General features: G+C 45.1%; 1 protein-coding gene across 2 annotated transcripts in view; it reads right to left on the bottom strand.

The window, feature by feature from the left end:
- The window catches only part of Dus2 (dihydrouridine synthase 2), a 38,472-nt gene that overhangs the window by 5,517 nt on the left and 20,024 nt on the right, over positions 1-12,931 (bottom strand). For both annotated transcript variants that reach the window (XM_055621162.1, XM_055621163.1), the window contains 4 exons: positions 7,161-7,226; positions 6,956-7,026; positions 3,922-4,008; positions 1,725-1,893 (listed from right to left, as the gene is read on the bottom strand). In XM_055621162.1, the coding sequence (XP_055477137.1) occupies positions 1,725-1,893; positions 3,922-4,008; positions 6,956-7,026; positions 7,161-7,226 (393 nt within the window). The remainder of the gene's footprint in view (positions 1-1,724; positions 1,894-3,921; positions 4,009-6,955; positions 7,027-7,160; positions 7,227-12,931) is intronic.

The following is a 12,931-nucleotide window of genomic DNA, read 5'->3' as shown; positions in this document are numbered from 1 at the left end:
AAGGAACTCTTAAGAGGGAATTAGCCAAGCCCATGTGACCCCACAGAAGAACTACCTACACCCTGCCATCTGTTCCTCCTGCTGTCGTACAAAGGTTAAGGGCCAAACTAAGGCTCATGTTCACCAGTATACCCACCAAGACAGTCTGACTGAGGAATAAAAGTATAAAGAAACACACAGACACCACAAGCTACCACTCAGAACCTAAGGCTGAGTATCTCCAGGGCAGGGAGAAGGAACACACCAGATTTTGGCAGGGCAAACCTAGCCCTAGGACAGGGGTAAGATTTCTATGCATTACAACCAGGATCAACCCTATGTTGACAAACCGCTCTCCAGCTTCCCCTACATGGGTGGAGCACAACCCCATCTATAAGCATGTTCATACACATTACTTATCAACTTGTATATCTATAAAAACACAGGTACAGCTGCTACCTTACTCTATAGCCTGAGAAGTGAAGCCCAGGGAAGCAAGATGACTCCCCAAAAAATAAAACTATGGATGCTCACACAGCTAGAAGCAAGGCAAGAGAGCAGCAGTAGGTAAAGACTTTATAGCCAGGCCTCCAGACCCCTCAGGCACTCAACCCCACCCCCACACTACTGTAGACTCTCCTCTACACCTGTCTTTGGAGCCTAGGAAGATGTCACGGCATGCTCAGGAGAAAGTGTGGAATAAGTGGGTAAGTCCTAGCCAGGGGCAGACCATGATTCAGCCTGCCTGGCGCAGAAAGCACCTGATCACACCAGAAGCATCAATGTTGATGCTTGAGGTTACTCCTTTTCTCCGTGACAACGCGCCCGCATGAAAGCTGCCAAAGGATGGCTGAACAAGAGTGACAGCATCACCTTTCACCTAGTAAGCAGGCTCAGCACTGCTGAACATGTCTTCTTAGCCACATGCTTGCCAGGTGGCCAGAAGAACTGGACAGCTGACCTGGGCTGAGCTAAAGCCCTTTGTCTGTAGCTGACTTAGACAGTTACCAACCTAGCTACCAGGACACCCAGAACCAAGAGGATAAGGGCTGCAGCCCTGAGGAAAGGAGGCTCTAGGACAGAAGCTTCCCAGAACAGGACACATGCCTCCTCCTACTAGCCCATCTTAACATTCATAAAAATACCCTTATGTCAAAGCTTGAGGAGAACACAGATAACCCCAGGCATTGGTGAGACTTGGGGCTGATAAGAAAGGTGGAAACTGCTCTGGAGGAGGGTTGGAACTTCTGCTCAGATCCAACTCACTGAAGAATTTGAGGACAACTCTTTGTTTCTGCCCATGTCCATGTGTAGCCCAGTAGAGACTCCCAGCATCTCAGGGCTATACCCAATGAACTCACTTATTAAAAAAAAAAAAAAAAAAAAAAATGCAACTACCACACTTATAGTGAAAAGAAACTAGTTTAGAAAAGATTGTTCTCACTGGACACAGTGGCGCACACCTGTAATCTCAGTACTCCAGGAGGCAGAGGCAGGCGGATCTCTTTGAGTTCAAGGCCAGCCTGGTCTAAAAAGGGAGTCTGGGTTAGCCAAGGATACACAAAGAAACCCTGTCTTGGAAAAAAAAAAAAAGACTATTTTCAAGTTAGGTGTGGTGGCACATGCCTGTAATCCCAACACTGAGGAGGTAGAGACAGGAGAATAAGGAATTGGCAGTCAGCCTGGGCAGTGAGACTGTATGTCAAAACTAAAAAGTAAAAGAAAGGAAAAGTACAGAGACTTACGTATCTGATATACTTCTGCATGACTTCCTCCAGGGGACGAAGGCCATCCTTGAGGAAGATAGAGGGGTTCCACATGGCTGCTCGAGCCACCATCACTGAAGAAGCAGCTGTGGCTTGTCGAAAGGCCTCTATATCCAAATGCTGCTGGATATGGTCATGGGAACCTCCACTAAAAAGCAACAGGAGGGGGATGGAAGGATTTCATAATGGAACCTACCAGTATTTCCAGACAAGGGTGAGTCCCAGATCTGCCATTCATTATCAGCACGGCTTTAGCTAAGTCCCTTCAACTATCAGAACTTTAATAGTGATTATAGAGCAAACCCCATTGTTTAGTGAGGAGACAGCCTAAACCATGTCTGTCATAGAAGGGGTATCTTAGAAATTTGACTTTTCTTCTCTACTACCTAAAACATGGCCAAGGGCAAAGAATATTTGAAGGTACAGAACTGAGCCATGAGCTGACCCAATGACATACACCTATAATCCCAGCACCCAGGAGGTTAGGGCACAAGGAGCATATGTTCAAAGCAAGCCTGGGTTACATAGCCAGTTCTAGACCAGCATGGGGCTACACAGTAAAACCCTGCCTAAAACATAAAACAAAACAGTGGAATTGGGGCCACAGGAAAAACTCCAATCTGAGAAGCTGTGCACAGACCCTGTAAGGACTAAGTCAAAATCCTAGACTACAGGAAGGACACACTCACTGATGATCATAGTGGAAAATAAGGGGACCCGGCCTGGTCAATTCCCTTCCTTCTACCCTGCTGCTCTAAGAACCTTCTCTATTCCCAATTATTTCATCCACAGTCAAGGAGCAGACTCAGTCCAGAGACACCTATGCTGGGAGGACCCTGAGGTGACAGGCTGGCTTTAAACTCACAGGTATCTGCCAGCCTCTGCTTTCCAAGTGTTGAAATTAAAGATGTGCTCCACCATGCCCAGCATCCATCCATCCATTCATCCATCCATCTTTCTTTCCTTCTTCCCTCCCTTAATCCTTTCTGTTCTTCCTTCCTTCCTTTCTTTTTCTTTATTTTAAAGATTGATTGATTATGTAGACAATGCCCGTCTGCACGTCAGAAGAGGGCACCAGATCTCATTTAGATAGTTATGAGCCACCATGTGGTTGCTGGGAATTGAACATAGGACCTCTGGAAGAGCAGCCAGTGCTCTTAACCTTTGAGCCATCTTTGCAGTACCCCCTTCCTTTCTTTTTCAGAGACAACATCTCATCATTATTTTCTTGGCTGCCCTGAAACTATATAGACCAGGCTAGCCTCAGATTCACAGAGATCCACCTGCCTCTGTCTCCCAAGGGCAGGGATTAAAGATGTGCACTACTGCCTTATGTTCCTTGAGTCACGTTGCTAAGACTCCTCACTCTGCCCCTGCACCTTGCATACCTCACTCTAGGTGAGATATCATCTTGCCCTAGGCCTGATTCTGCAAGCTTTTCACTTCCCCTGTTCTTATTCCTGCCAATAGCCTAGCCCACCCTGAGAATGCCCTGAGCTCTAGCTTCAAACACTGCTGTCAGCCTCACTCCCCAGCTTCATATTTTTGCTCTATTTCCTCCACTTTCCATTATGGTCAGGGTTTTTGGTTGTTTTGTTTTTGTTTTTCGAGACAGGGTTTCTCTGTGTAGCCTTGGCTGACCTAGACTCGTTTTTGCAAACCAGGCTAACCTCAAACTCACAGAGGTCCACCTGCCTCTGACTCCCCGAGTGCCGGGATTACAGGTGTGTGCCACTGTGCCCAGCTATGGTGAGTTTAAGGATTTCTTCTTTTACATCTATGTGGTGGGAAATACACGACATGACCCAAGTGGAGGTCAGGGGACAAACTGAAGGATTCAGTTGTCTCAGGGATTGAACTCAGGTGATCAGGCTCGGCATTAGACACCCTTAACTGCTAAGCAAATCGCCATCCCTGTGTTTGTTTTGGTTGTGACTGGGTTTTGTTTGTTTGGTTGGTTGGTTTTTTTGAGACGGGGTCTCTCCTGTCAGTCCCAGAAGTCCTATGTAGACCAGGCTAGTTTTGAATTACATCTGCTTCTGACTCCACAATGCTGGGATTAAAGTTGTGTGCCACCATGCCTGGCTTGTATCAGTTTTTTCATGGTGTCACCCTAGTTTTCTATGCTAGCACATAGAATGAGGTGGAACCTAAATGAGAAAGAATGGAGGCTTACTTGGCTATGACAGGAATAGAGAGGGTTTCAGCGATGGCTCTTATAACTTCACAGCTGACAGGGTGCTGAGGCCGTTCCTCCCGATTCCTTAAAGATAAAGAAAAGAGAAGGGACCTTGGGGCTGTGGGCCAAAGGCCATATCATTCCTGAAATCCTACTGTCCTTCCTAGCAAACCTCAAGCAGATCAGACAGCCATGTGGTCATCTAGGACAGGGAATGGCCTTCCTGACCTATGGAGAAGAGCTCTGTCCTAAGGGGCAAGAGAGTGAGAAGGTGAAGCTGAATTCTCAGGAGTCTGAAGATGGGACATAGCTGCAGAGGAACAATGTGGGTGGCCTGCTTCCCAAGGTCACACTTCTTTTCCCTGGCTTCCCCTTGCCTTTGCCAGAAATAAGAGACAGTGTCACAAAAATGCTACCCCTACAGCCCCAGCCCTGCCCTTCCCAAGGGACCTGGAACAGCTGCCACTGCTCAGACTGGCCACTCCCACACAGCTGCCCGTGCTGAGGCCAAGTTGCACAGCTGATCTTTGGGAGAAGCACCTGACATGTGGTAGGCCCTGTTCCAGGGGCCGCTAGGGTAAACCACAGATCATGACCGTCATAAGCCACGGGAGAAGCAGGACACAACCCAGGGCCCCTTCCTACCAAGGTCAACAGCAGAAAGTTCTTGTGAATGAGTAAGCAAATCTTAGGCATGTACAGTGACTCCTGGCCCAAGCTATTCGTGAAGACAAGCAGGAGAAGTGACTAACCAGTTCTTGCTTGAGTCTAGCTCCTAAGCTATATATACTTATTCTTTGATTTCTCAGACAAGCCTGCCAATCCAGCTTGTACCTCTGATTCCTTACATCTCCAGCAGCTGATTTTTACACCATACTAAACAACTGCATTTCCTGAATTTCTGATGGTCAGGAAATCCTTCCTTAAACTCTCCCAAATTTGTTTTCTAATTGCCTCTGATTTCCAGGAAAAGTAAGTTTCCTTAGTATTGTCTGCAAGGTTGTGTAGTCACAATCGCATAAAAGCTTCAAAATAACTAGGTTCAAGCAGTAGTTATATTAATTGCCAAATGAGGAATTTGTTAATTACAGAGGTTAAGTGGTTTCCCTAAGGATACATAATCAGCAAACTGCAGTGCTGGGATATCAAATAGACCACTGAGTCTAAAGCCCACTGCCTCAGCAAGGAGTCTAGGATGTGTGCATCTGTCACTTCCAAACCCTCCTAGTGTGGATCCAGGCAGCTTCACCTTACTGTTTTGTATGTTGTTCAGGATATACCCCAAAATGTAGTAACAGGCAAAAGAAGCAACCTTGGCTGTTCCTACAAAACCCCTGAGTTCCCTTCAATAAGAGTACTGACAAAGCCTACTAATCAGGATTATATAAAAAGGGGCATGCTAGGCACAGGACGCAAGTTTGACAAGAAGATAGCAGCCTTCAGAAACACCTTGGCTCAGCAGGTCCTAGTGTGCATGCCTATAATCCCAGTACTTGGAAAACTGAGACAAGAGGATTGCCATGAATTCAAGGTCAGCTTGGGCTATGCGATGAGATTTAGCTTAGTCAGAGCCAACAGTGAGAGCACCCCTCTCCCATAGCTATACGAGTGTGTGTGTGTGTGTGTGTGCGCGCGCGCACACACGTGCACGCGAGAGAGAGGTAGAGTGTGTGTTTGTGTGTGTGGCTGGAGAGATGGCTCAGCAGTTATGAGTACATACTACTCTAATGGAGGACACACGTTCAGTCCCCAGCACCCAGATCAAGCATCTCACAACCTCCTGGAACTCCAGCTCCAGGGAATCCAACACTTTCTTCCGGACTCTGCAAGCACCTACACTGAGACACACACACATATACATAATAAAAATTAAATAAATCTTTAAAAAAGGAAAAAAAAAAAAGACTCAGTTTCCAATAGAGAACACATGAGCTACAGATACAAGAACTGTTTAAAGCAGACACTGGGACAGCTGGCAGTCCAACAAGGGCAGGAAAGAAAGGCAGAGCCTTTAAAAGAACAGCCATCTGCTTGGGGTCATTCAAGGGAGAAGCCAGTGCTCAATGAAGTGGAAAGAAAAATGAGATTCAGTGGGTGTGGTGGCTCATGCCTGTAATCTCAGCACTTGGGAAGCTAAGGCAGATGGATTGAAAGTTCAGGGCTGCTTAGGTTGCATAGTGAACCCCTGTCTCAAAAAAAAAAAAGAAAAGAGAGAGAGAAAAAAGGACTTCGCTATAGTAGTGCATGCCTATAATCCCACTTAGGAGGTGGAGGCAAGAGCATCAGGGGTTCAAGGCCAGCCTCAGCTGTGTCAAGTTTGAAGCAGGTCTGAGCTCTATGAGTCTTATGACAACAAAACCAAGCCAAAAACAGAAAAATGGACCAGGGATATACCTCAGTGATAAAGCACTTGCCTAACATGTAGAAGACCCTGGACTTAATTCCCAGAACTTAAAAAAAAAAAAAAGGAAGGAAGGAAGGAAGGAAGAAAAAAAAGATTCAAAATTTAATTTTAACCACTACTTCATGGCTATGTGATACAATTTTTTAAAATAACTAGTTTTATTTTATTTTATTTTATTTTATGTGCATTGGTGTGAGGGTGTCAGATGCCCTGGAACTAAAATTACAGACAGTTGTGAGCTGCCATGTGGGTTCTGGGAATTGAACCCGGGTCCTCAGGAAGAACAGCCAGTGCTCTTAACCACTGAGCCATGTCTCCAGCCCCTATGTGATACAATTTTAACACACTGCACAACTTCTACCACTTACATCTTGCAGGCGATAACCCTTCTCCTTCCACTTGTGTTTCTAACGCTTGGAGTTGTGCCTACAAAGATACTCGGTGAATGAACAAATGCAAGCCCTTGCAGAGTTAAAATGTTTTCTGGATTCATAGGCTGTTAGAGAGCTAGGCAGAGGTAGGCTAAATACTCGGGGAAGCTGTTTGTCACCTGGGGTCTGTTGAGGGACCATGAGGATGGCTGAGGATTCCCCTTGCCAGCCAATCACTGAGAGGGCAACCACTCACCTCCCATGAACTGCAATGGCTGAAATGCCAGTACTCTCTATCCGCTTCACAAGCTTCAGGGTATCTTCCAGCTAGGTAAGAGAGATTACAGCACAAGGTGGTCATTAAGGACCCAAGGAAGGAGCTGCTCACTCCTAAAATGGGCTCAGTTCCACCACCAGAGCCAACACCACCCGAGAGAACAGACCTTCAAATGCATCCTTACCGATGGCAGGATTCGGATTTTACAGGTCACAGGTCTGTGTGTTCCTTTAACAAGAGTGCTGAGGATCTGCAAAGAGGAGTAGGCAGGAACATGTCTCTTCTGGAACAAACCACTATACTGCTTGCAATTGTCAGCATCCCGACAAGACTCATGCATACCAGGAGAACTTGCTGTTATCTGTTGTATGTATTTACATGTAAACTCTATGGAGTAAGACTTCTCCCTCTGTTCTATGCTAAAATCGCAACACTGGCAAGTCCTTGCCTGATACATAGAGTGGTGTGTGTGTGTGTGTGTGTGTGTGTGTGTGTGTGTGTGTGTGTGTTAAATACACTGAATGAAGAAATAAGTGCATGGACCTGCATGCAGTCCTGAGTGACACACAGTGATTCTTTGCCAGGAAAAACAGCAGAATCACCTAGAGAGCTTAAGTAACACAAACTCTTAGATCTGACCACTTTATCTCCTGACCAGGTGTCTAGGGACAGAGCTTAGAAATCTGTGTTTTCAAAATCATTGCCCAACACACTCAATATAACCTTGAGGCCTAGTCCTGCTTATGAACACATGACCGGCTTCTTTTTTTTTTTTTTTTCCAAGACGGGGTTTCTCTGTGTAACCCTGGATGTCGTGGAACTCACTCTGTAGACCAGGCTGCCCTTGAACTCTAAGATTTGTCTGCCTCTGCCTCACCAAGTGCTGGGATTAAAGGCATGAGCTCAGGAACTGACAGGCTCTTTTTTAAATAAAAGGAATATTCCCTAACTGTCATCCCACGTACTATAGAATGAGAAAGGAAAGGTCTTTAAGGGCCTAGGCCCTGTCCTCATGAGTCCCCCTCTTTTGAGAAGTCAGATATACAAATGTATAAACTAGAAAAGGGAAATGCAACACGTTCAACATATTTTAAGTGCTTCTAATACAATAATTAGAAAAGATTGTAAACAAAGATCAAGTCACCCAGGAAAGGAGTCAAGGAGGTAAGCCTGACAAGGCAGCATGAGAATCAGAGATCAAGAGAGATACAAATGACCCTGGTGTCTGTTGCACTGCTATCTTCTTCCTACATAAAAAAGTTCAGGCCAGGCACTGCGGAGAGATGATCTCAACAGCCCTCTTCCAAGAACTAACCAGCAGAGGTGCCGCCCAGGCAGCAGCGTTCAGATATGCAGGAACACTTACATTTGTCTTGATTCTGGACAGATGGGGGCAGCAGAGAGCCAGTTATGATAAAAACAGGACTTATCTAAGAGCTAAGGTAGGCCACTCAGGATATCAGGCCAGATAACTGTTAAAAGGTGGACCGGTCACCAACAAGACCTTCTCTGCTGACCAGGCAGGAAGGATCACTGGCCAGGTGCTGCCTCAGACAGCAGTCTAGACCTGATTTCCCAGAGTAAGACTGGTAAGCCTTAAATGGGCATTTGTGCTTTAAGGAAAGGGACTGCCAGACCCATGAGGATAAATCACAGAAATTCTCACTCTAGCGAGGCATGGTGGCACATACCTTAGGAGGTAGATGCAGAAGGAACAGCAGTTTAAGGTCATTCTTGACTAAAGAGTAGAAGGTCAGGCCAGACTACATGAGACCCTATCTCAAAATACACAAATCAATAAATAAGCAAACCATGTCGCCCAATACTTCTGGTTCACAACAATATCTGTGAAGGTTCCCTTGCAAGCGCTCACTTTGAACCCTTTGAAATGTGCTGACAAAATACCAAGTGGTTTGACACAGTCTTCCGCCTCAGAGAACTTCCTTTTGATTTATTCTAAGTAGTTCCAGGCACTTTCTAGGTATTTCTGTTCACATGCACATTAAAGATCAGGGAGGAAATTAGGAAAGTGAAAGATCTAGTCACTTGCTAGGATCACATGAGGGAGGAACAGGCAAACTGAGGCTGTCTTTTTGCCAGGTGGTAGGTAGCATGAAATATGGACACCCCACCATCTGGATCTAAGTCATGCCACATGTCCCTGCTAGAGGAGGGAAAGGACCAGAGAGAAAATCCATATCTGAGTGAGGAGCATTCATATTTACCCATAGGCAGACTTGCCTCAACAGATCCACTGGCCAGCCTGGAATGCATAATATCCCCTCTCAGAAAGGAAGGAAAGAAGGGAGGGAGGGAAGAGGGAAATTTGTCATTATAAGATCTGTCCCACCCTCAACTTCTTGGTTTTGGAGACAGGTTTCACTATATATCTGAGACTATCCTGGACTCTCTTACATAGCGTAGGATGTCCTTAAATCCTCCTGCTTCAGCCTCTTCAGTACTGATTAAGAATGTAAGTGTCTGCTACCTCCTCCCTCCTGACCCATTTTTTGAGACAGGGTTTCTCTGTGTAGCCCTGGCTGTCCTGGAACTTGCTCTGTAGACCAGTCTGGTCTCAAACTCAGGGATCCACCTGTCTCTGCCCCATTCCAAGTGCTGAGATTAAAGGTGTATGCTACCATGCTTTGCTTAAACACTTTTAAGTGTAACTGATTCAGTTATTCACATGGTAAAGCCACAATCATTATGTAGTTCCAAATTTTTTTGACCCTACATGAGCATCTTTATCTTGAAAAAACTTTCAAAGTACCCAAAGAGCTCTCAGCCATTATCCAGTTTGCCAGTACAGTGTAGATCTCAGTGGAATCCTGCTCCATATTCCTAATTCACATCTAACTTCATTGTGGAAGCCTGAAACTTCCCTTCCATGAGCTAAATCCCATGTGACTGTAGCAGAATGAAGTAAGCTCCTGAGATGGACTGCCTCACTGCTGCCTCTTGCCAAATGAGCCTCATTAAAGTGGGGCAGAGTCAGAGCCAGTATCATTGGCCTAAGAAGTCAGTAAAATAGGGTAAACTCCTATGTACACACGTGAACCATAACCTGCTTTGAGGCATCCCTTACGCAAGTGTGGAAACCATTCTGAGATCCACAGCTCTGCCCTCCATTCTGCACGGGGCATCTGATTGCAGGCTCTAAAGTCCAGCTGGTTACTGAACTGTGGCTAGAAAGTTAAGAACTGCCACAGTGGCCTTTAGCACAAGGTGTCACTGAGAAGGACACTAATGCTGTGGTGAGGGGCCACAGAACTATAGCTCTGAAGTTGCCTTTGTCTGCCACATATTTGAAAGAGGATCTTTAGCAATTTTTCTCTCTGTGCTTTTTTTTTTATTCTGGTTTTTTTTAATATTTATTTATTTATTAATTATGTATATGTGGTGTCTGCAGGTACACCTGCACTCCAGAAAAGTGGCACCAGATCTCATTATAGATGATTGGGAGCTGCCATGTGGTTGCTGGGAATTGAACTCAGGACCTCTAGAAGAACAGTCAGTGCTCTTAACCTCTGAGCCATCTCTCCATGCCCCTTTTATTTTGTTTTGTTTTGAGTTTTTTGGTCTTTTGAGACAAGGCCTTATACAGTCCAACTTGACATCGAATTCCTGATGCTCCTGCCTCCTCTTCCCAATTGTTGGATTTCAAGTATATATGTACCACACACAAGTCATCTTCAATATACTATTCTATTTTTATCTATTTAAATTTCAGTTTTAGGTTTTTATTTGTTTTTGTTTGTTTAGTTTGGGTTTTTAGTTTAATTTTTTTAAATCCAAACAATAACAGTGGTCTGGTGGTATGTGGTAGTTTAAAGGAGAAATGTCCCCAATATGATCTCTCAGCTTCCTGCTCCTGCTAGCTTGTTGCCATGCCTCCTGCCATGATGGATGCTTATCCCCCTGTAAGTATAAGCCCATTAAATTCTTCCCTCTTAGCTGGGTATGATGGTGCATGCCTTTGATCCAGCACTCAGGGAGGCAGAGGCAGGCAGAACTCTGTGAGTTCAAGGCTAGCCTGGTCTACAAAGCGAGTTCAGGACAGCCAACAGTACACAGAGAAACCCTGTCTCAAAAAAACAAAAACGAAACAAACAAATAAAAAAATCCTTCCCTCTTTAAGTTGCCTTCACAGAATTAGAAACCTAACTAAAGCATAGTGTTAATACAGGAGAATTATTCGGGCTCAGGAGTCTGAGACTAACGTGGGCAACACAAGTAGACACTGTCTCAGACAGAGAGAGAAAGAGAAAGTGAAAAAGTACAAATGCCTGCCACGTCTGCCTCAAAGGACTTTGAAAACAAATGAAATAATACTGTAATGTGCACTGAAAAGACACTATTCTATAAACAGCAAAGATGCATTATATAACAATAGATTAAAGGAACATTATCTGAGGCTGAACAAAAGAAAAGAAGATACGAGCATAGTGATCCCCCTCCACCCCAGAGATCCCTGAAATGATGACTACATAGGACTGAGCTGTGACAACCAGCATACACCACAGCAGCTCTCACTGGTCGGATCTGACTGCAAAGTCACTCACGTCTATAGGAAATACCATGAGGCTCAAAACTCAGGCAAGGAAGTGGGGATGGAGGAGGAAAAGGAAGACAAAAGAGTCAGTACAGGAAGAAGGTGAAAGCTGGTAAATTAGGGAAGAAAAGCAGTGCTAAGGCAAAGTTGTTAACCACATATGCCCACACAGACCACAGCACTGGGTAGCAAATGCCAACCTATCTCCTGGCCTGTATTAAGCCCATTTGTATACTCTGCAAAGGATGGGAAACAAAGAGCGACTAACTTCAACTTGCCTCATATAACCCTGGCCTGGTCTGTTCTCAAAGGCCATTGTGGTACACTCCTGGAATCCCAGTACTCAACAGGCTGAGGCAGGAGGATTGTTCAGAGTTCAAGGTCAGTGAGACCTACAAAACGAGTACAGGCCAGCCAGAATTATATAGCAAGACCCCATCTCAAAAAATGGCTAGGCCACAGAGGAGGACAATGCAGCCACTCCTGATGAGACCTGACAGACTAGATCAGAAGGAAGAAGAGGAAGACCTCCCCTCAGTGGACTGGGGGAGGTGCATGGGTTGTGAAGGGAGAGGGATGGTGGGATTGGGAGGGAAGGAGGAAGGGAGCTACAGGGGGATACAAAGTGAATAAATGTAATTAATAAAATATAAAAACAAAAAAAAAATTAAAAGAATGGCAAGAAAGATGGGTCAGAAGTTAAAAGAGCTTCTGCTCGCTGCTCTTCCAGAAGTCCTGAGTTCAATTCCCAGCAACTACATGGTGGGCTTCATAACCATCTATAATGAGTTCTGGTGGCCACTTCTGGCATGTAGGTATACATGCAGGCAGAATACCAAATATATAATAAATAAATAAATAAATAAGCAATAGGGATGGAGAGATGGCTCAGCAGTTAAGAACACTGGCTGCTCTTCCAGCGGTCAACGAGTTCAATTCCCAGCAACCACATGGTGGCTCACAATCATCTATAGTGAGATCTGGTGTCCCCTTCTGGTGTGCAGGTATACACGTGGATAGAACATTGTATAAAAAATAAATAAATATTTAAAATAAATAAACAATAAACAAATCTCTTTTAAAAAAGAAAGGGTGAGGAGCAAGGGATGGGAAGTACACTGTGATACCCTTTCTATGTGATCAATGCAAGGGATACCCAGCTATGCTCATCCAGCCCGGTAGAAGAGGCCTGGCCATCTTTACACACAGACTTTTGAGCTTGCCTTATCCAGAGTGATCTGCCCTCTGCTCTCTGATCATCCTGGAAGGGAAAGTGTCAAAATAGAGGAGGCTGTATCCCAGTTCTCAGGCCCTCTGGCTCTCAGGGAACGTGACCCTATCTATAGCCTTTTACAGAAATCAAGAGTACTGAAGGCTAACTGAAGGGTTCCCAGCAGGACTGA

The sequence above is a fragment of the Psammomys obesus genome, unplaced genomic scaffold, assembly GCF_907164565.1.
Source record: "Psammomys obesus unplaced genomic scaffold, mPsaObe1.curated_primary_1811, whole genome shotgun sequence".
Taxonomy (NCBI): domain Eukaryota; kingdom Metazoa; phylum Chordata; class Mammalia; order Rodentia; family Muridae; genus Psammomys; species Psammomys obesus.
The sequence above is the reverse complement of the archived record's forward strand: the minus strand, read 5'-3'. Positions and strand labels throughout refer to the sequence as shown.